The 24,459-nt window shown below is 40.9% G+C and overlaps 1 protein-coding gene across 1 annotated transcript; it reads left to right on the top strand.

Annotated features, from left to right (window-relative positions):
- The first annotated feature begins 666 nt into the window (after positions 1–666).
- LOC127639172 (D(4) dopamine receptor-like) lies at positions 667–23,282 on the top strand. Its single transcript, XM_052121053.1, has 6 exons — positions 667–749; positions 16,878–17,054; positions 17,465–17,739; positions 19,784–19,896; positions 21,350–22,050; positions 23,080–23,282. Exons 2-6 carry the CDS (start codon positions 16,994–16,996, stop codon positions 23,280–23,282), a joined length of 1,353 nt encoding a protein of 450 aa, XP_051977013.1. The 5' UTR covers positions 667–749; positions 16,878–16,993.
- Positions 23,283–24,459: the final 1,177 nt, after the last annotated feature.

Raw genomic sequence — 24,459 nt, 5'->3', positions numbered from 1 at the left:
GGTCAATTATTGGTCAACAGCTGTTCTGAGACACTTCACCAAGTGGGACTCACTCATCTAGCAACCAATCACAGCAGCCACAGGTGTACCATGGCCAATTAAACATGGGAGAGAGAGGGAGGGGGAGGAAAGGAGAGGGAGAGAAGATGAAAGGAGATGAAAAAGAAAGTGACATAGACATACAGGTGTAAAGATGGGCTGTGTGACATTCAAGAGAAGAAGCACTTAAATAGAAGACAGGAGTCACAAGGTAAGAAGGGGGGTAGGGGTGGGGAGAAAAAGCAACAGAAAGAAGGAGGAGAGCATGTGGCACACAGACAGAAGAGGAGAGAGAATGGGAACGCTCTTGAACCCAAGCTCCTTAGAGAGCAGCTAATGAACTCTGAGAGAGAGTGAGAGAGAGAGAGAGAGAGAGAGAGAGAGAGAGAGAGAGAGAGAGAGAGAGAGAGAGAGAGAGAGAGATGGCAAAACCTGAGATCTGCTTTCAGAGGAAACTTTCTGACACATACAACAGCATCAGAGAATATTTTTAGGTGGAAAAAGAGCCCAGTTGGAAGGCAAGCCTGAAGCTTCTCTCATGGAAAACAACGTTAAAGCTCAGACAATGAGCTATTTGACAGGGACTCTGTTTTGACCACTGTACTGACACCTTCGTGGGTGGAAGGACTCGTCTAATGGATTTCTGATGTTTTCCCTGTGACAGTTCTCTGCCAGTTTTGACTTAACGATAAATGCGTTTAAGGCTTCAGGTAAGCACTTTTGACTTTTGGCAAGTATAAAAATGTGCATATTGTTGGGTAATATTAGTTATCTAATCTGAGACAAATTAACAAAATAAGGTAAACATGAAAAGATTAGAAGGTTTTCAGTTAATATCAGATTTTACATCTACAGGTTTGCGCGAACCAGACAAATTAGCCTTTTAAATGATGTGAATGACAAACAAAATACCATGAATATGGATGAGCACATAATTATCTGCAGTTCACAGAATTGAGACAGAGCTCATGATGTATCAGTACAAAGCTTTTCTGCTTGAGTGAATTCTCCCTCTTTTATACCTGTTATGATACATTTGATTGCAATTAAACACACTAACAGTCATTAGCTGAAACCAAAACGCTCGGAAAAATGACAAGCAAATGATCTTGACATCCACTAGACTGAGTAAAGCTGCAATTTTGTTATAAAAAATAAAAATAAATAAAATAAAACTATTTATATGCCACCTTTAGAACAAAAGTGTATACAAAGTAATTAACAAAGGGCATACATGTAGCGATGTCCAAATGTCTGAGACCACATTGAAAATCAGTGATTGAAAATCTAATTTAAACTTTAAAATAAAAAATGAAAGTTTTAAGATTTTGACAAATTTAATACAAAGAAATGTTATGGTGTAAATTGAATAAGAAATAAGATAAGAATACAAATTTTCACCCAAATTTATTCACTCAAATGGACGATAATATAACTTGTCATCCAAATACAACAAAATTTGAGTCCAAAGGTTGTCTCTTCAGATGCATACATATGTACGGAGCTAGAAAGACAGTAAATTGGGCAAAGAAAAATTAAGGAAACAGAAAATCTAAACCAAGTAAAGATAGAATGAAACGATTGAGGAAAAGCATTCTGTGCCCTTTCCTAAAATTAAACCTCATCAGATATTATTCACATCCTTGAAACAATCATACAAACACCATCGTATGCTCCTACAGTATTATAAAATGACCATGAGTTTTGAAAACCATAGCAACTACTGTAATTCAATACACACACGGAGACATGCACATACTGTGTCCGACCATGGGTCCAGTGCCAGCTCAATCTTTCCTCTCTGCCCTCCTCTGCTGTCACACTGTTGCTGCTGTGCTTACAGCTGGTCAGAAAGCCACATCCAAACTGTTTTTCATTTATTGATGGACGTTCAGTGGAGCAAGTCCAACAGAACCAAGCAGATGCTGGCGAGACCAGACAGGTGGCAGTAATGGAGCCAGGGCTATTTAGCACCTGTTGTTCAGTATGCACGAGCAACTCCTAAAAAGCACTCTGACAACATGTCACCATACACAAAAAAAAACTGTGAATTGTACGCCTCTGCTCAGCATCTGCAGAACTGTAATTAAGTCTATTAATATCTCTCTGGTTAGGAGAGACTCCTGCACAGAATTTCATATCAGAGAAATCTACATAGATATTACGATTACCAGAAGTGTAAGAACTGAAATTAAAAGGTTTAAATAAAGTTAGATTGTACGCGAGATATCGCAAGCGTAGGAAAACAGAGACGGGGAAGAGAGTGGGAGGAAGAGGTGAGAAGGCACGAGGTAATCGGGTGGAACGAGGTGGAGTGAAGTTCGCAGAAATGGTGAAATAAACCCTGAGTTTTGAGCACAGAAGTCTTGGTCTGACTCCTCTATTCAGTGGCCATAACAACCAAGGAAAATAGCCAAGAACCCACGCATAATACTCAGTAAGCACGGATTCATCCAGACCTACAAACTCGAGTATTACAGAAGCATCATGCCCATTCATTTGTGCCCCCTCACTTAAAACTTAAAAGTATCTTTGATAATTAAAAAGTAGTTCACCCCAAATTTTGGCAGAGAGAGCACATTTAGTGCAAACATTTTTTTTTCAAAGTTCAATTTCATTTGTTCACTTTCAAAGTTCTCTCTTGAATACGTGAGCCACTGTGAACAAATTGTTCTTTCAACATTTACTCACAGTGAACTCAACATGTACTCATGAACGCACAATGGACGTCTAGATTTTCACTGTAAAATGATGTATATATTTTTTTTGGTCATGGCCAATCAAGGCTTATAATACGACATAATAAATCACATGAGATGATGAAAAAGTAAGAAACAGATAATAAAAGTAAATAAACCAATGATCGAAGTAACTAGATTTTTCCAGCATGATCTCATGAAATTTATGTGAAAGTGGCAACAATTTTGCAATTCAAAATGTATGTCCTGTATAACACGTTTGGCTGCAGTTTTCACGTGAAATGTCCAGCTTGGGGCGCCAAAGGTGAGTAAAGGTTTTAAGGTGAATTTTAGATGGATGTTTTTAAAAAATATCTCCCTAATCTAAAACCTTTGCCTGAACCTAACCAACAGTGTTTTAAAAATATAAATGAGATGTTAAAAAAGACATCCTTACCCAAACAACAAATAAACCTAACCATTAGTGTTTTAAAATGCATAAGCAAAATTAAATATCACATTTTCTGAAGCAACCACAACATTCCGTGCCGCTATGACTCTTTTGGATCACGTACCATGCAGTCCTCTGACTTTAAGTCCAATGTTCTATCAGGTGAGCTACTGTAACAATTGGAAAGAAGTCAAGAGAGCTGGATCTAGTTGCAGCTAAGGATTTTAATGAAATGATAAACAAAATCAAATAATGGGTAGACACAGGAACAAATGAAACATCCAAGATGGGAAACAATAACGTAAACAGGAGAAAACATCCACGAAGGGCACAGGCAAAACATGGTAGGTCTAAACACATTCAACAACTGACAACAAAAGAGCAAACAACAGGGCTTTAAATACACAAATGATAATGACTAAATGAAACACAGGTGAGGACAATGAAGGACAGCTGGCAGTGATGAGAACAGAGAATTATGGGAAGTGTAGTCTGGGAACAGATGACAGGGGAGAAACACAGGGCAGACAACAGTGAATCGTGTCATAGCCCCCCAAAAAAAGAAAAAACAAAAATTGTCCATGGGGTGTGGGGAAAAAAGGGAAAACAGGCAGTGCAAGGGGGCACAAGAGGCAAGGGGATGAGGGGAACAGGGCAAAGACAGGGAGGCAGGGCCAAGATGGAGCCGGAGACCAGGGAGACCAGAGCAGGTCAGGCGGACGGCTAGGAGACCAAGGTGATCAGAGCAGGTCAGGCGGATGGCCAGAAGACCAAGGTGACCAGAGCAGATCAGGCCACAGGGCCGAGACAGGATCAGGAGGCCCGGAAGGTGGCCGTAAGTTCGAGACAGTGTCAGGAGGCCAGGGAGGCAGCCACAGGACAGGGACAGGGTTAGACGGCAAAACCACTGGAGGCGGAGTTTCTGGGGGAGTGGCAGGTTGGTTGCTATTAGTGTTCATTTCACCTGTAAACTGCAGGGAATTGTACCTGGAGACACGTATAACAAGTTAGTCACGTTTTTTCTTTTTGCAGCTTTCCTTAGTGTAACCTCAAACCTAAACATAACTATGATTTTAATTGGAAAATCACTGTTGTGCAACACAGAAGAAAACATTGGGATGTGGAATGAGATGAGGGAAGCGTATTACAGGTTATTGACATACTTCAGTCATTTGTATTGGATAAATAACTAGATAGGTAAGGTTTGTGAAGACAAATGTTGAAGTTGGCTTGAAAAAGCCAGTCCTGAAAGTTAAAAAAAGTCTTAAGATAGATAGATAGATAGATAGATAGATAGATAGATAGATAGATAGATAGATAGATAGATAGATAGATAGATAGATAGATAGATCAGCCGTTTCAACATTCAATCAATGCAAGTTATGATTTTGCCATCTTGTATAAATTAGCTGTCATGAGACAATGTCATGTCTTATTCCAGCTAAGGCACCAAGTGCGCAAGGACTGCCACTGGTACCCCCTAAAAAACATAGTTGCGTTACTCCCCTGATGATTACATATGAAGTAAGCATTAAATGCTGTGACCCCCCTGAATATTGTTTGAGGAGACCTGTAGATTTTAATTACATCCTGATGCCTTTTCATGGCACCACTCTGAGCAACTACGGCTCTCCTCACACGATGGGTAAGAAACATGGACGATTAAATGCTTTATGACCATCTGGCGCTAAAATCCACAGGTTGGTTGCTATGGTATTGTGGACAGCAAGTGGGCAGTCTTTTTATTTATTGCCCACCCTACCTCCACGCTACCCCCACCTTCCATTGTTCAATGCAATACCCACAATTATGTTACATGTCTGAAGAATCCCTAGAGAAATGCAGGAAATAGATCATAATGCTGTTTCAGGCCTTCTGTGACGATTGTCAAATGCCTCTGCAGAATAGAATAGATTGCATCATTACCATATGCCTGACTTTGAGTGTGTGAAACAATGGTCACCAATTTCAGAAAGTAGCATTTAAACTAAAAGTAAAATTCAGCCATTGTGGAGAGACTATGGCTGAGGTCAAGAGCAAACAACCACAACCAACAAAGAACATGGACAGTGGCTGTGATTTTGCCAAGTAGGACTTGTTCCAAGATCAACATCTGTTGATCCTGAAACAACATGACTGTCAAACAAACATAGTTCAACACTGCTGAAAAGGCCAGCTGAGACCATAACGAAACCTTATTTGAGCTGCAGGTAAGCAAGAATACCTGCTGTTATTGTGACTTCATTTTCACATTGTTGCGTACCAGCACACTTCAAGCACTGATTGTTCCATTTCAGCTTAACTACCTCTGGGTGGAGAGTGAATAAATTCATCAGTTGGCAAATTAGCACAAACATGAGTGAGTAAATTTAATCCACATCTGGGTTTATCATCTGAATTTGATTAGAGTTAAAATTAATCTGAATCCAGATCTTGGTTAAAAGGGCATCTCCCGTTGTTGGATGCCAGGTCCTTAAATCCACTGAGCAGCTGAGATCGAGCAGGAAAAGGTCAATCACATCTTGTTCTTATAAGCCAATTCGCTCCGTCTGGCACAAAGATGGTAGGGACGTAAATACCTGGTGCTTGGATATGTTGAAGCCGGGGTTTTCGATAGCAAAGAGGGTCGTATGTGTGTGGCTGAGTGTGATAGGGCAACTCAATCATTCAAGATCCATTCAGGCAGATGGTACAAAGTTCGCAGCAGGCACACTCTCATAGCGTAAAATGGAAAGCTGGGGCCAAGATGAAGAGGAGGAAGGGAGAGGAAAAAAAGAAAAGATGGGTAAAATGAAAAAGAAAGATTTCAGGTAACCACTCCTCCTATGGACCTTAGGCCATGTCCACACTTATCCATTTATATTAGCATTAAAAAAACAATTACGCTTATGCTATGTTTATGCCTCTCATCCACACTTCAACTGCGTTTTCCCACACCAAAAATTTTGTGTTTTATAATTGCTTCCCATACTGCATACTTTGGGATACGATAACATTAGAAAGCTGAAAATAGAGTTTTAAAATGAAAACGGATTACTTTATTAGTGTGTATGTGGTAGAGTCAATATTTAATTTAATGCGAATGAAAACAATGCTGTGATTGATAGATATACAGTCCATTCAGTAGGATGAATTAGGGACTTTTTACAGAAAAAAAACCTGATGTCAATCTACACTGTTTTTTAATTGCTTTGCAATGTAAAAATGCACTAGACAGATGTCTTTGATCATTATGTCTCAGTGTTTTTCAGCTTGTCGTGCAATAGCATCATGTTTTTGATGCCGTGTCAAGTTAAAAGAACTTGAACTTAAATATGCATTTTGTGACAACTGCGTTCTGTTCCATGTTACACTGTGTCTAGATTTCTTTAGAGCTGAAACGCTTTCTGTCTGAGCAGCCTGTTAAGGTTGTAGGTTATGTCTAATTTCCCATAAAAACGAATGTTCCCTGTCTGTCGCTCACTTCGACGTTGTGTCGAAGTGAGTGACAGCGATGGCCCCCTGCAATCCACCACGCCAAGGCACTTGAAGATCTGCACTTGGGTAGTCCTGTTCCTGATGTGCTCCAGGAACTGCGCTCAACGACCGATCGCGCCCCCCAAGGCCACGAAGTTCACAGCGCCGGCACTCGGATGGGCGATGGCCACCCTCGTGGTCCAGGAGCGTCATCTATGGCTGGACCTGGTCAAGATACGGGAGGAAGATAAAGCACGCTTTCTGAAACGCCCCCGTCTCCCAGCTCGGTCTATTCGGCAACACCGTTGACAACTTCACCCAGCAGCTCTCAGCGGTGAAAATCAGCGTGGGCCTTGCTCCGTCTGCTCACTGAGGGCGTCCCCCTGTGGCTTCCAAATGTCAGGCTGCTCCACTTCAACCTGGGCCCAGCTCTCAGCCCCAGCGTCGAGCGCCCCGCAGGAAGCGCATGCCCCTCGTCTCCTGAATGTCCTCGAGGACCCGGTAGGTTCCCAAGCGTTCCTGAGATGGACGACCCAGGAAATGAGACGTTTGCTCTGGAGCTGGTAAGCAGACCCCTCCATCCTCCGGTGGAGGGCCAGGAGGAGAACCTTCAGTTAAAGGTATTTTCTTTGCCGCACCCCCTTCGGGCTGCGGTTCTCATATTCTCAATAATAGAGCAATTTCCTCTCTCCCTGGGTCACCTGGCCCACAAATGCTGTCCTCACAGCAACCCGGCGCCACACTTCAGCAGTCCCAGTACCCCGGATGCTGTTCCCGATCTTGGACTTCTGAGTTTTCAACCGGGCCTTGCACAAACTCCAGTTCAAAATGCTCACGCAAAGACACATCTTAACTTGCGTCCGGCATCAAGATTGGTTTGCAGCGGTAGACCAATCTACTCTCCCTACTTCCACATCTCTATCTTGCCTCGACACCGACCCTTTCTACGGTTCACGTTCGATGGCCAGGCATATCAGTACAAGGTCCTCCCCTTCAGCATGTCCCTGGTAGACCTGTTCGCCTCCCAAGAGACCTTACACTGCCCGCTCTGGTACTCCCGAACGGAGGCTCCCCTCGGGACAGACGCGCTGGCACACAACTGGCCCAGGGGGCTGCGCAAGTACGCATTTCCCCCAGCGAGCCTTCTTGCACAGGTGCTATGCAAGATCAGGGAGGACGAGGAACAAGTAATTCTGGTGGCCCCCTACTGCCCTCTCGGACTTGGTTCTCGGATTTCGTGCTCCTCGCGACAGCCCCTCCCTGGCGAATTCCCCAAAGGAAGGGCCTTCTTTCTCAGGGACGAGGCATCCTCTGGAATCCACGCCCAGACCTCTGGAAACTCCATGTCTGGCCCCTGACGTGATGCGGAAGATCTAATTGTCCTACCACCTGCTGTCATAGACACGATCAACCAAGCCAGAGATCCCTCTCCCAAAGCGCCGTTGTTTGCAAATTGGTGTTGAATCGGCCAATCCTGTTTCCCTCTTGGGTTCTCTCAGTGGTCCTCCCGGGCCTTCAGAGACCCCCACTCGAGCCGCTTGACTCAGTTGAGTTTGAGACCCTCTTATTGAAGATGGCCCGCCTGATCGCGCTCGCCTCCATCAAGAGGGTTGGGGACCTGCAAGCATTCTCTGTCAGCGACACTTGCCTGGAGTTCAGTCCAGCAGACACCCATGTCATCCTAAGACCGTGACCGGGCTACATGCCAGAGGTTCCTACGACCACTTCAGGGACCAAGTAGTGAACCTGCAAGCGAAGCTGCCCTGGGAGGAGGCACTATCAGCCTTTTTCGTCGCTGTGTCCGGTGTGCGCTTTGTGTAATTATGTAGACCACATGCAGAGCTTTAAATATTCTGAGCAGTTCTTGTCTGCTTTGGAGGACAGCGGAAAGGGAACGCTATCTCCAAACAGAGGCTTTCCCACTGGGTCGTTGAAGCCATCACACCCAGGCCGTGTCCACCCCTTTACGGGTTCGAGCACACTCGACAAGAAGTGTGGCATCCTCGTGGGCACTGGCCAACGGCACTTCCATAGCAGACAAATGCAGAGCAGCGGGCTGGGCAACACCCAATACCTCTACGAGATTTTACAATCTCAGGGCTGAGTCGGTCTCATCCCATGTTTTCACAGGTCCGAGCTGGTAGAACTTGGTAACGCAGAACAACTGACCGGGTGTACCGCTTGCACCTAACTCCCTTCCCCTCCACTGAGGTGATCACATGCGTTCTTATCCCAGGAGATCCCACTATCTCGGCTCCCTGGATGACTCCTCCCTAGCCCTCTGGTTCTCGATTTCAGTGGAGGAATTCCCCAACCAGACCCACTTTGAGTAGTCAAACTACTCTGTACTCGAATAGGTGCTCCACTGGTCGGGCCCCCATGTGGACTTATCCTTCTGTGTGTATTTTCCGCGGTCTCCTGTGTCTCCCTTGGGCACTCCCCGCTGCCCCCGGTCGCCGTGTTTGTAGCAACTCCTCCCTCTCAATAGGTAGGATCTACCACCGCGCGATTCTCCACATGTGGCCTGAAAACACATTTGATGTATTTTACCACTCTATACCTCCCCCAGCCGGAGCAGATGTGGTCTCCGTGGGGTCTTTTCCCCCTGAAAGAATAGGAATTGGAAAAGAATGCATTCCCCGATGCATGTGATAGCGTTAAGATGGCCCCAGCCACTTTGACTCTATGCGAGAAACATAGAGAGAGAAAATGTACGGCTGACGTGGCTTGCTCCCATGTTTGGCATGCCGCCTTGTTCCACCCATATCGAGGAACCAGCAGGTTATGATTTTATGGGGCATTGGGGAAGGGCACGTGCAGTCTGACATGGCCTGTCGCTTTGGCACACAACTCCCTGCCCGCACCTGCGTCAGCAGCGCACATCCACGGTTCAGTGCATGGCATGATTAAAAATTTACCCTAGTGTTGCTTCTTCAACACAACGTCTAAGTGAGCGACAGATGGGGAATGTCTAGGTTACTATTGTAACCTACGTTCCTTGATGGAGGGAACGAGATGTTGTGTCCTCCCGGCCACGTCGTTGAACCGAGCCACTGTTTCGGTCAAACCTCATTCTCGGCTCCTCAGGGCAAAATCCTGAATGGACAGATGCATTTCCCTCCCTTTATACCTGTATGTCCGGGGGGCAGGACATGAAAATTCTGTCTGCCAATTTTTCATTGGCCTTTTCTCAAGTTCAGAGATGCACGAGGCTCTCAAGAGAGACCCCTAGTGTCGCTTCTTCGACACAACGTCTCGTTCCTTCCATCAGGGAACGGAGGTCACAATAGTAACCTAGACGTTTTTTTTATATATTGGAACATTTAGTAAATTCGTATTCTTAATGTTTTGTCAGCTGATCAATCAATGTCAAGGTTCACAACAGAACAACCTACTGGACTGTAGTGTTACAGCTACTTATACGGCATTTAAATGATCAATTCTAATTATATTTTCTATCCACAAAATTCTACCCTTAAGTATAACGGAAACCTTTTTGCATTATTATAGTTGTATTTATTTATTTTTTAATATTGAATGGAATATTCCAGGTTTAATACAAGTTAAGCTAAATCGTCAGCATTTGTGACAAAATGTTTATCACCACAAACATTTTTTTTGACATTCCTCCTTTCCTTCAAAAAAGCGAAAATCAGTAAGTCAGTAAGGCATTTACGATGGAAGTGAATGTGGACAATTTTAATGTTATAAAAGTACTTATATTAATTGTTCTGTAAAACTTGTGTATTATTTGAGCTATTTTTATTTTATATTTTTACATTTAATTCAGGTTTGTTGACATTCCATCATCATGGTAATGAAGTTGTAAAATTTACTATAACTTTACACCGAAAAGGTTAGAAAGCGATTTTACAAAATCAAGTTTACATGCATATTGAAAAAGTGTACTGTAACCAACATTTTTGCTTTTTTTTTTTTTTTTTTACAAAAATGGGGCAGGTCAAAATAAATTTTTGTGGTAATCAATAATATGCTTCAAATGCTGTCAATTTAGATTAACTTGTATTGAACCCAGAATATTCCTTTAAGCCAATTTACTCTCCGCTGGCTAAAAAAAGAAAATCTAGAGTTGCACAAACTTGCCGCAGTCTCTTCACTGTCACCAAAGGTTTGTTGCAGGTTTACCATTACCAGTGAAAAGCTGCAAAATTCTGGCAAACATTTGTGGCAAATAACAAGATCATTTTCAAGTGAAAAAATATTTTTCTATATTTTTTGTAGGGATTTGGCATGGACTGTGCACCATCAAATTATTTCAAAACTGAAAGCACACACTCTCCCTCCCCTAATCAGTTTCTCTTACCTCACTCTATGTCTGATGCTATTTTTCGGACAAATTCCTGCCCATATCATATCTAATCTCATACTGCAATCAGTATAATGATCTAATTTAAAATTGGTTTGTCCCATCATTTCTTCTTTTTTTCTTTTTCTCCATCTCAGGGCCTCTAATTGGCAGTCTTAGGGTGCTACGTCTCATAGAGTGTGACCTCGCATTTATATCAGCTGTGCTGAGTCCACTGAACCGTTGAGTTTATTCAGAACACTTATGATATTTCACCACATCACTGTCAACTTCACTAAAATGTTCCTAATTGGTAGGGGGCTCCTGGTTTGCTTGTGCAAAACATAATATACCAATTATCTCCATAACATCACCCCCGTCACATAGGCTGCATAGAAAAACACTTTAGTACTTTATCTGAATTGGCCCTGTTCTTTTACAAATCTTGATGGTGTGTTGAATGCTAAAAGGCCACATGAGAGAGAAGGAGATTGTGTGAGCCTCTCTAGATAAGCCGCTGACTTAAAACATGAAATGGCCAAGATCTCACAGCAAGGAAATTTTCTTGAAGTCCTAATGGCAGATGTGAACAGTTTGACAGCCAGAATTCATATATCTGTTGCTCATCGCCGGAGCACCAGCCTGAAATTAATCAAAGCTGAAATCTTATCATGGTTTATGTATGGATGTTACAGAATTTTATTTAACAAAGCGAATGGCATTGACAGCTAAGCTTTTGTCAAGTACATCAGAAACATGTTTGGTTAACCCCTGACGCTGCACTGTGATCAGCTCATCACAGGGTTAACTCAGTTACTGCTAAAATCCCAGAAGTACACAGCATGTACATGCCATTATTTAAATTAGTGATAAACCATGTACTGTACAGGCACACATAATGCAATCCCACAGTGTTACAGACTTGCAGCTGGTTAGCACATAATAAAAAGCTATGGGAGCACTATCCCATTAAGGACAAAACTTTCCATTAAAACTTTATTTTAGTATGGAACTTTGTTCATTATGACATTGATCATTCTTCCACTAGAATGCATACTGCCTGACATACACAATAGCTAGGTTAAAAGGTGTTTTGCCTCATGGGTGTTGCTAAATTGTGTATTTCAGCTTGGCTGGAACTCTATAATAACCAATCAGCATTCAGGACCGAAATTATCAGTTTTATAAATCTCATTAAGGTCTGCCACCTAGTGACATGATCCTCTGTTTTTACCTTCCCTCATGTACGCACACACATAAACACACACTAATACACGATTGCCTCCCTTAACACAGATCAACTCTGGAGCTTTTATTGTCACTGTAAATGTCTCTCCATTCATCTCTGCTTGCCCCCTTAAATGTTTTTCTGTTGAGCCCCATGGCTATAAATCTTCAAAAAGACATTCAGCCACACAAAGGAAATGTCACAGTCCATCATCTGATCGACCATCTCTTAACACCTCTAATGAATCAAACCATTTAAGTGCAAAAAATACTTTCTGTCATGGTTTATCCAGAACCTTGACATAGAAAGATGAACAGCTCGAATAGTGAGCCGCTGACAGGCAAGATGCCTCAGTGTGGCTTATTGGCTGTGTCGTCTTTGTGCCTGGCATTCACTTTAGACTGTTCTGCAATTTTAAAGATGCTAGCAAAAGTCACCTTCATAATCTTCACTAATAAGGAAACTCTTAAGATACTACACAAAAATTTTACTCCATTATTGTTCTTAGATAAAATGATCACAAAGACAGTGCAGATGTTTTTGAACACCTCTGAAAAGACTGGCGAGCTTTGATTAGCTGAGTGGAAATAACTATTATAAATAGAGAGGAAAGGCAGTAATTATCTTGATCACTCTTCATTGTTCTCATAATGATAAAATGTAGCCGCTCTGAAATTCTTTGCCCATAATTAAAGTTGACTGCTAAAGTTGGTCAAGGGAACCTGGTTGAGCCAGTATCTCAACCCTGCAGAATAATACAGCTTAACACAGCCTCAGATGTTTTACAGATCTTAGCTGGTTTAAGATGGTCTAGCTGGTTTCCCAGCCAGGCCAAGCTGATCTTCCACTAGTTTATCTGGTCTGCCAGCTTGGCTTTTTTGGGGGGGATTTCCTTGTAGGTGAGACCAGTATAATCATGGTTTAAACACCAGCAATGCTTAAATAACAAGCTTTAATCAGCCTAACTTGGTTTACTAATCATAGCTGGTTTAAGTTGGTTTAGCTGGTCTCCCAGCCTGGCCAGAACTAGTCTTCAGCTGGTGTATCTGGTCTTCATCTTGTTGGTCTGCTAGCCTCACCAAGCTGGTGCTAAACTGGTTTAGATGTTCTAATTTAGCATATTCTTGGAGATTAAACTAGTATAAACCAGTATCAACCCTGCTTGCATGCTTAAATCTTCCAAAGGTCATTTGATGGTCTTAGCTGGTTTAAGATGGTCTACCAGCCTGGCTAGTGCCAGACTTCAGCTGGTTTACATGGTCTCCAGCTGGTTTAGCTGGTCTAAGAACCCTGCCAGGCTGATCTTTAGCCAATTTACCTGGCCTTCAGCTGGTTTAGCTGGTCTACCAGCCTGGCAAAGCTGTTGTTCAGCTGGTTTAGATGTTCCTCTTTTGGAGTTTCAGGTGAGAATAGTATAAACCAGTATCAACCTAGTTAAATAACAAGCTTAAACCAGCCTAAAATGGTTGGCTATACTTAGCTGGTTTAAGATGGTTTCCCAGCCTAGATATCTCTAGTCTTTAGTTGGATTGGCTGGTCTTTAGCTGGTCCAACTGGTCTGCTAGCCTGGCAAAGTTGGTACTAAACTGGTTAAGACATTCTTCTTTTGAATGTTCTTGAGGTGAGACCAGCATAAACCAGTATCAACCCTGCACTAATAACAAGATCAATCCAGTGTAAGATGGTTTGCTAGTCTTAGCTGGTTTAAGATGGTCTCACATCCTGACTGAGGTGGTTCTCGGCTGGTTTATCTGGTCGACCAGCTCATCAGGCTGGGTAAGTGTCAAAACCCCTCCAAAACCAGCTAAAACCAGTAATCCATTTTAGGCTTGTTTAAAATGCTTTTTTGAGCATTTCAGTAAATACAAAGGGTTATTTCTTAACTGCAAAACCGAGATCAGGAACTCCACAATGGCTCGACAACCAAGGAAAGAGAAATAAATGCAGCAGAGGTCTTTAGATGACAATATTAAAGCAGATACATATACACATGCTAACAGAGTAAATACACACACACAAACACACTTTGAGCAGGTTAAAGGACATGAGTCCCCAAAGGGGCACTTCTGCTAAAAGGATAAATTCTTAAATCATTCCACCTGTAATGAAATGACCTTTCTGCACGAAACTAAGCTCAATAAGGCATCTTGTTTTGGCCCCGGTAGGCTCATATCTGCTAAATTAAACACAGTTCATGCTTGAAGGTGCAGCATAATGAGATGCAACCTTCCAAGTCCTTCTGCTCTAGGGAAGAGGTCTATGTGACAATGGCATTTCAAACTTTCTAATGAGATTATTCCCTATGTCCTCTGACGTCAACAAGACGCGGAAGCTATTTGTGGTTTAACGAGTCTCGAAGAGGGACATTCAGAGTCAGGAGGGAGACGATTGTTGATGGCTGTTATCTGTGTGCCTCGTATAAACTTTGTGGTCTGATAAACTTACACCAGGGTGTGTTAGTGGGTTTTTTACTGGTCTTTTCCCTGAATTTACCATTATCCAGTAACGTTCTCCCTCAGGATGACATTTACAAGCAGAACACGTGGTACGAGTGCCATGGGGTTAGATTACCAAACTGAAAACTGCCAGAGACATGATGTGATTTTGTCTGTTTACCTTTGTACTTTGGGAGATTAAAAAGACATAGTGCACAGCTTTTTAGAGTTCTGTTAATACCCACACATTGACAGAGGAAATGATTCATGAAGCAAAGGAACTGTGATGAGAGAGTGTCAAAAACTGCTTTAAATTTGAAAATTTAAAGTACAATTGTTATATGTACAATTTGTACATATATACAGTGGGGTTCAAAAACCTGAATCAACTTAAAAAATCTGGAATTCAAAATATAATTTAAACCTGGAATTAAAAAATTATTTAAAAAAATAGGTTATGGCATAAAATGAGTAAGAAATATTTAAGATTCTGCATTTTTTCTCTATCACTAATCAAATAAGCAAATTGACATTGACCTTTGAACTCCTTTGAACAAAAGGTCACATTTTCCTGCATCCACTGAAGCACACAAGATGCTCTTTAGCACATTCTCAAATCATGCTTTGATAACATGGATCATTAGTTTCATCACAAATTTGTTGCGACCATGTCAACTCGAGTGCATGTGGTCAGAAAACTTTGTATCGTATCACACATTGTTTTTATACTGATAATATATAACGCATAATGAAAATAAAAACAGTTATTAAATTATAAATATTAAAAATAAACTAATTTCATAAGTGCACTTTTGGACCGCACAGTATATCATTTGTCAACTAAAATATCTTGTTTTTTTATTCTTACTATTGAAGCTCTAAGAGAACAAACTCTAGGGAAGAATAAATGCTAGCATCGACCAGACAGGAGATTTCTCTTATTGTGCGTTTTCTTTAGTTGTCAAAGGTTGATGTGAACTGGAACAGGTTTGATTGGGTTTTTTTATGTACATGCTTACAAGTGCCTCCATTCTTTATTGTGGTACACACACACACACACACACACACACACACACACACACACACACACACACACACACACTGGAGGTTGCCATGGCAAACTTCACCTGTTGTTGCGAGCGGGGAGAATTTCAAACAGTCCTTTTTCACAGAAGCTGAATGTCCTCTGATCCCATACTCCAATCCAGTGTCTCGCAGGGAATATAATGACACAGGGACTTGGGATAAGAGTGATGACAACCAATTTTGTGAATCCGGTCAAAAAGTCGATATCTCCAAATTGGACAACTCGATTTCAATTGACACAAAATGACTGATTTCTTAAGGAAATATTCTGTGATTTATTATAAGTGCTATCAATGCTATTACTATCAATGTTGCCAGGAGAAAAACTATATGACTTTACTCCACATCAATTACTAATTCCAGAATTACATAATGATAGCATTAATAGTAGGCTATTTAACTTACAGCTTACAGAACTAGAATTATGAGTTGAAGAAAAGGGGGATAAAAAAGGTTAATTTCCCTTCTTATTCTCAATTTATTGGTGATTTTCTGCACTACTAACCCCACCAACACAGAATTGCAAAAATTATGACTTTTCAAACAGGTTACCCGAACACTTCCCCCATCCGTCTCGGCCAGACAAACAGATAGCCCCGTTTCTAACTCATGCCACTTGTTGAGCCAATGATGCTATTCTGCTATTCTGGGCTAGTCTGGATGCTAAAACAAACAGTGTAACCTTTTTTAGTGAATCAACTAATGAGTTGCTTACTTACAGTGGCTCTGCATGTTCAGTTCAAATAGGATTTCTGAACAAGAATAAATAACCTTGTAACTTTTGAATGTTTGATTAATTGTTTCTCGCAATTGTGATTTCTAAATTTAATTTATGCGACCTCTGTGGAGCATCAAAATATGTGTAAACTCTTCTTTTTTATGGTACGTATTTCAGTTCTGATTCAGCTTTTGTGCCACCTTTGAGGTGGAAAGACAGCTTTACTGTGATGCACAACGACAAATGCTATTCAGTCCTAGCCACATTTGCTCATTGCTTAAGTGTGAAAACCAAGTGCACTCAACCTTAAGGCTAAAACATAAGGAGAATTTGAAGACTTTTTAAATCAAACTCACTTGAGAATGCATCTGCTCTTTTTTTAAAATGTGATTATCACATGTAAGTCATGTATTGCTAAAAAGCCTATTTAAAGCATACTGTAGAGAAAATTCAATTATCACCTCTCTTCTCTTTCTACAGCTATTTCAGATCATATAAATGAAGTGTTAAGTCTTCGAACATGGCCACCGTGTACCTTGACGGAGAGAATCAACTTTATCCCACACACTTTCAGAATGTGACTACAGCACAAACTGATGTCAGACAACACATACTCTACAAAATTCTACAAAACTCTCTGTTCTCGACATTTTCAAGGTAAGAACTTTCAGTTCATTATACCGGACATATGAACACATCTCCATCCAAAATGAGAACACTTTGTTCGCACAACAAACAAATAGGAGAAAGAAATGAAAGAGAGAGAGAGAGAGAGAGAGAGAGAGGAGAGAGAGAGAGAGAGAGAGAGAGAGACAACAAATGGAGAGACCGTCTGTTACTGTCAAACAAATGGGAAGAGATATGACAGCATTTCCAAATACTATGCATACAAATGACTTTCAAATGAGGTCTCTTGCTTATTTTCTGTCTCATCTTGTCAAAATTTTCTAGAAACATATGGGCAGTAACACAAATCCATATATTAGCATACATCACACATTGAAAGACCCATTGATCTCTACAAACAACCCACATTTTGTCAATCTTTGTCTCTATGTCCTCTACAGATGTTGAACCCGTGTTGGCAGCAGAACTTTGGGGCACAATGGTCAATGTGACGCCCAGTATAGACCCAGCGACGGCCCAAGAGGGGTACAACTACTTTGCCTTAATATGTGGTGTGCCTCTCATCCTCATCATCATCCTGGGCAACGTGCTGGTGTGCCTCAGCGTGCTGACAGAACGCTCCCTCAAAACTGCAACCAACTACTTCATCGTCAGTCTGGCTGTGGCCGACCTTTTGCTGGCTGTGCTAGTTCTCCCACTCTACGTCTACTCTGAGGTGAGCACTGGATTCTGAAAATGACATACACAAAAGTGAGGTCTTCATTAGCTACATGTACAAATTGATTAGATCCACTTGTATGATGCTTAAATTTTTGTGATATTTCAAGTGGAAAGCTCTAACTTGATATAAAGACAATCTTGTTCTCTCAGATTACAAATGTATTATTAAGCTCATGGTTTTATCTAAAGAGTCTTACAGACAGTACTTACATTTAGTGAATAGACATTCCCCTACGAGCAACCTGACGTTAAGTGCCTTCCTTAAGGGCACGATGGCAATAATTCATGAATCATATGTTGTAAGGTTGGAACCTACTTTTATAAATATTACATTAACAGACAATATTTTTTGTTGTCCAAATTAGGGGAAAGAATTTTGAATTATCCATCAATGATCTTATCGGGTGCAGCCCATCTATATCGGCAGGTAGGGCAGAGCCAAACCTAAATATTCTTCCATTTGAAAACAAAGATCCATATAAATTGCCAAAATGTAATTTGTTAATCCATAATGCATTCAAAATGCTGAAATATTCTAGCAGGCCATTTTTAAGTCGTAATTTAGCTGAAAGCTACATAACTATTTATTTGATATAGATCTAAGGCATTTGGGGCAAAGAATCGGCTGCCCTCTCGAACTCCACAGCGCCCCTAATTGTTCCAAAGGAAATCTATGGTCAAATATGGTACTGCAAAGAGCCCTCATTGAGATACATTGGAGAAATTATTTAAACTGCCCATAAACATAGAGCCAAAGCAAAAGTAACTTTAGTATTAGTGCGATATCAGTGTGACAGATTGCGAACATGGCGAGTGCTATTGTTGAATGTTTGTGTAACAGCGTGTCGTTTCAATTGCAAATTCAAGACAAATTGGTCATGAAACAACTTGTCTTGACAAGCCAGCCATATTGTACTAATAGTTTAGCAATCAAAAGACAAGGGTAGGTGGTAAGACATTGTATGTATTGTATGACGAAAAATTGTATGTCAAAAAGCCATGGCACTCTGTTGTGCTGAACTAAATACAATTTTATGTTTCCTATATGACATTTTTCGTTCTTATTTAGAAAGGGGACGGGGGGTGTATCATACAGTAGTGGAGGCCTATGCATTTTGAAACATTTATACTTATTTATAGCTTGAAACATACTGTGATTTAAAGCATTATTATTATTTTTATTATTATTGTTAAGCATGTATTTTATTAATTTTTTAGTTCTGTGAAAATGTGTAAATGGCATATCATTCTGATCATGTATGTTGATAGTAATATTCCATAGCTTTCACTTCGTCTCATCCCTGGGGTTCTTCATCAAAACTTACCATTATAAAACAACATTTCATTTATATTTTTAAACATGAACAAGTCAATATTCCAAGGTAAAGTGTTCTTAATTAAAGGGGTCATGACATAAGGAATCAAACTTTCCTTGATCTTTTGACATATAAGAGGTCATTATACTATAAATACAAACTGTAAGTTTCACAACTGAAAACATCCTCCTTAATCGAAAAATTGCACTTATATAAATCAGGCTCTAGTTTAGAATTTCTGGAACTTGTGACGTCATAAGGACCAAATATATCTGCATACGACTGCGTCTTCAGCAAGACATCATCGCCTAATGTTTTTCATTGCACCACTCGCCACTGTCCATTGGTGCTCAGTCAGTCACACAGGTGAAGTGGAGAGACATGAGCCTGTCAAAGGCGACTTATACAGATCACCAGGGTGTGGTTACTCCATAAGGGGGTTGGACCAACTCCAAAAGGGGGCCACACTTCCTCACACAGATAGGGTTAGGGAAAGGGTAAGGTTAGGGGCTCTGTATGTCTTTGCTGCCAGTTTGGAGCTCTCAGCCCTTTTTGGAGCTCGGCCTGCAGCTATATACTTCTCCCTTTTGCCACCAAATAGTGTAGTTACAGTAACTACCAGCAGGGGCTCATTTGGCAGTGCTAACAAGCCAACCATGAGCCCTTGCTGTGTATCCTGTTCTCTAATGCAATCTCTCTCTCTCTCTCTTCATTGTGTGTTAGTTCCTGGGAGGCATATGGACACTGAGTATGTACATCTGTGATGCCCTTATGACTATGGATGTGATGCTCTGCACAGCCTCCATCTTGAATCTATGTGCAATTAGTGTGGACAGGTGAGACGCATGCACCCACAGTCACACCTGCACACCCACGTCAACTACCATCTATTAAAACTAGCTCAAACATTCACTCAAAGTTTTGAGTTGAAAATATGATCCTGCATGTAAGCTTTATCAAATTCCAAAGATTTTATCAATAGAATAAACAGGGTCAGAAATCTCTTGCAGTGCCATCTCAGTTCAAACACAATCAAGTAAACATGGAAATTTGAGAGCTTTTGAAAAGTGCATGAGGATCATATTTAAGGCCCTAACTTGGAAGTATTAAATGTGTTTTGCCAAACAAAAAAAGAAAAGAAAAAGAATTCACCACAAGCAGGTTTTCTGGTCTTAGATGGTCTCCCAGTCTGGCCTGTTGGTTTGGTTTTATAGTGGTTTGTAAACCAGATGAGCCCCAGCTTGACCAGGGTGGGAGAATAGCTTAGACCAGCAAATCATCTTAGGCTGGTTTAAGCTTTTTTATGCAGGAATATACCATTTTTTAGCATAAAAATATGTGCATCCTGATAATATTCAGTTTTTTGTTGATAATTCAAGCATATGACCCCAAAAAGATTTTGAACAGTGATCCCTGAACATTCAGGTGAATTTTTAACACTCACTAGGTCTGTTCTGCACCCCATGGAGTGCTCACACAGTGAATCTTAATTCTGTGATTATGTTTGATTGGTTGTCCTGTGGGATGCTAATGAAACATAGCTCCCGTTTACGCTTCAGCACAACATGGAACTGAATTTTATTAATTGCATGGTGCTGCAAGCATCAAGTAAACAATACAAAACAACTTCAAGAGGTCCCAGACAGAGGGATAGCAGGGTCACTCCATCTTTTATGCATTCTAAAACAAAGAGAGCTCGTCTCTGAAGATGAAAACAAAGGTTTGTGTTTCAAAAGATGTAGCTGATTGAAAGGATGAATCAGACTAAATGCAGTCTCCTGCAATTTGATATGAATGCTCTGGAACCTTCTGTTATCTCATCATGTCACTGTGATTAAATATTAAATATGCATATAATTTTTTTTTAATTAGTTGTCAAACATGATTTTATTCATGAATACAAGCTTTTAGGAACAAACTGCAATATAACTGCAGCAAAAGCAACAATTAAACATACAAATCTAAAGTATGATTGAACGTTTCCTTGCTGAAATGACCAGCTTTTGAATTTCAATACTAGTCTTGGATGGTTTTTGTTAGTAATTGCTGGTCTGATTCTGGTCTAGCTTGCAGACCAACAAAGCTACAGTATGTTGTTTGCAGGTTGACCAGCATGGTCTTTCTGGTGAAGCTAGTATAGAAACTTTTTGGGGACACATGCACACCAGCATTCTATGTTAGTGACCAGTTCAGAACATTTCAGCCAGGTGCATCAAGCAACACCAGCAAATTGTTCTTTAGCAGGTTTGACTCACCTACCAGGAAACCTTCTCAACTTCTCTGTTGCAGGTACATAGCGGTGGTGGTCCCTTTGAAGTACAACCGTAACCAGTTTAGTGTCCGTCAGTTAGCCTTAATCACAGCCACGTGGGTGCTTTCCCTGGGTGTGGCAAGTCCTGTTATTTTTGGCTTGAACCAGGTGCCCAACAGGAACCCTCATGTTTGCAAGCTGGAGGACAACCAGTTTGTGATCTACTCTTCTATCTGCTCTTTCTTCGTACCCTGCCCTGTCATGCTTCTCCTATACTACTGGATGTTCAGGGGACTCAAACGATGGAGCTCTGGTCGTAGCCGGTCGCACCTCCGTCGAGCATCCAGGGGGCATAGAAGTCTATCTTTGCACCTGGAAGCAGCACTACAGAAGGAGAATGGAAGGGCGAGGGAGAAGGTGGTGTACCTCATGCCTGGAGGTCTCAGTCCTACGTCACTTTCCGCCACCCCGACTACTCCAGTCACCTCAACCAGCCCAGTTACCATTACCACAGTTGAGGTAGAAGGTCAGACGCCAGCTGCAGAGAGCGACCCCATGACCAACCAGATGGACAGTGTATCAGATGCAGAGAATCCTGACAGGCCTACGGAGGATGATAGTGGCCGAGAGAATGGGGTGGGGAAGAACCATCGTTCTCATGCAGGACGACGCCACAGCAAGAGCAACAGGGTGAGCGGACGGGAGCGGAAGGCAATGAAGGTGCTGCCAGTAGTCGTGGGTACGTATAGCAATTCAAGTTATAGTTGCACTGCATCTAACTTTTTTTTGGAGCAATGCTCTGAATGGCTTCTCAGATCTTTAGATATCATGGAAACATTTTCCATTTTCCTTAGGATGAACCAAGGCTCACCTCCTCAGACTGGTTCCTTTCAACAAAGTTTGTGTTCATGTTTCTGCACTGGCGAAACCTGATGAAAAGACCAGCTTAGACTAGCATGAATTAGTATGAATTTACATACTAGACCTGACTGGTTTATGTTGTTTAGTGGTGCTGTTTGACCAAGGGAGTCTTGCTGATTAAACTAGTGGAGATGCCAGCACCCCAATATCCAAAACACAATACAGTATATGCTAGTGACACACCCATGCTAGTGTTTTTACCAGGGGACACACACATTGTTTAATGTGCCTTGCTTAAGCCAAACATTTACATGTGAAACTAGGAATGTACATGCATGCTTAAATGGACATAATTGTGTATGTCTATGAATGTTTGTAGTAATTCACATGTTCAGTTATGTGAAAACATAAACCCAATGGCCAACCATGATGAAAAACTGTCATGCAAAACAATATACTATACTCTGTATGCATCAGTGTAACACCTGCTGCTCTCTGAATATATTAACCTGAGAATTGCTTTTTTAAGAGACGTCCTCTCAAGTATAAAGTGTTTCTGGCTGTTTCTAGGGCAATGAAAGCATGGTAATGGTGACCATATTGTCACCATTGTTTTCCATACCTTATACAGAGCAAAATCTTGCTGAGAGATAAGCATGATCCAATATAACAGCTTAAATAAAGTAATTCAAAAGCTTAATGGAATAGTAATAGACAATTAAATTGAGGTAACCAGAGATAACAAAATAGACACATTGGGCCGGAAACAGTTTGCTCTTTTACTTACAGAACTCTATTCAATCCACAATCTATGCACAGGAGATATCTGAATAAGAAAGATAAGAATTAGCAATGTAGATCAAGAAGAAGAATAAATGAACTCCTAACCTGACCTTCTCATCTACAGGTGTTTTTCTGGCTTGCTGGACTCCTTTCTTTGTAGTCCACGTGACTAAAGCGATGTGCCTGTCATGTGACATCGGGCCAACGCTAATCAGCGTGGTCACGTGGCTTGGCTATGTCAACAGTGCCATCAACCCAATCATCTACACTGCCTTCAATGTGGAGTTCAGGAATGTGTTTCACAAACTGCTCTTTTGTCGAACCTGAGACTGAGGCATCACTTGTAGGAATAGGCTAACCTTCTCACCATTCATGACAGTAAAACACAATTCCACTTACTGAAACATTATGGTTCAATACAAAGGTAAACTTCTACAAAAACCTGGATGATCTACAGCACACAATGGTCTCAAAGTAAATGAAGGGTTTAATTAAAAAGAGATGCAAACATAAAAATGTGACTTCTGGATGGCCAAATGGACAGTGCAGGAGAATGTACCACAGAGGAATACTTCTGAAGCCTTATTTAACTGAACTTTATTTATTTTGTTTCTTGTAAAATTGTAGCTTGAATACACTAGATAACAGAATACTTTTCAGTTCTCAGCCCAGAGGCATAAAATATGTGAAATCGTCCACTTTGAAGAGTCATCTGTGTTTGATATGTGATTGGTGACAGTGTTGATTTTACTATATTTTTTTAAATGTCCAAATGGAATTTCTCATCTTTTTTTAAAGGTGTTATTTGTTTTTAATAGATATGCAGAGTGGACAGGCAGCTTTTTGGATTGTACAGCAAGTTGACACATTTATTTGTGATCATTCAACTGACTACTTACGAGCTGAATGGCTATGTTTTGAATGAATCACAAGCATACTGCTAACTACATACTGCATATTACATACTGTATACTGCCTACTATTTTTAATAAGTATGTGAAACAGTATGCAATATGGAGTGAAATAATTTTGGAAATAAAAACAGTTCTTTAGCATTTATTAATCCAAGTTTTTGTAAACGTGCTGATTTAGGCAGTTTGGTCAAATAATGAGTCGAAAAAGAAACCGCATCTGATATTAATTCCAGTTGAAAATGAAATTTTGATTTGCAATGTGGAATATAATAATCCTCAATATAAACTGCATCATTTGTGCGAAGGTAGCTGGTCGTCCTGGCACTCTATTCATACAGAAAATGTGCGTAATAGTACATATCTGTACTATTTAGCAAAGATTTTACTTGTAGTATCTTATGCTATTCAGAACATAGCCATTTACTCTTAAAGGCGCACTTAAAGTGAGAATGTTTATTCCTAATTTCCCTGAAAAACCCTTTAAAACACTTGTAAAACTATATGTGTAAACTTTGTGTAGTCTGAAGCCTCAATTGTTTGGTAAAGAGAAAGTGCCTGATAAAAACAAAAATGAAATGGCCACATTAATT

Source organism: Xyrauchen texanus, chromosome 47 (genome assembly GCF_025860055.1).
Source record: "Xyrauchen texanus isolate HMW12.3.18 chromosome 47, RBS_HiC_50CHRs, whole genome shotgun sequence".
In the NCBI taxonomy this organism is placed as follows: domain Eukaryota; kingdom Metazoa; phylum Chordata; class Actinopteri; order Cypriniformes; family Catostomidae; genus Xyrauchen; species Xyrauchen texanus.
This window is presented reverse-complemented; position numbering and strand designations above follow the sequence as displayed.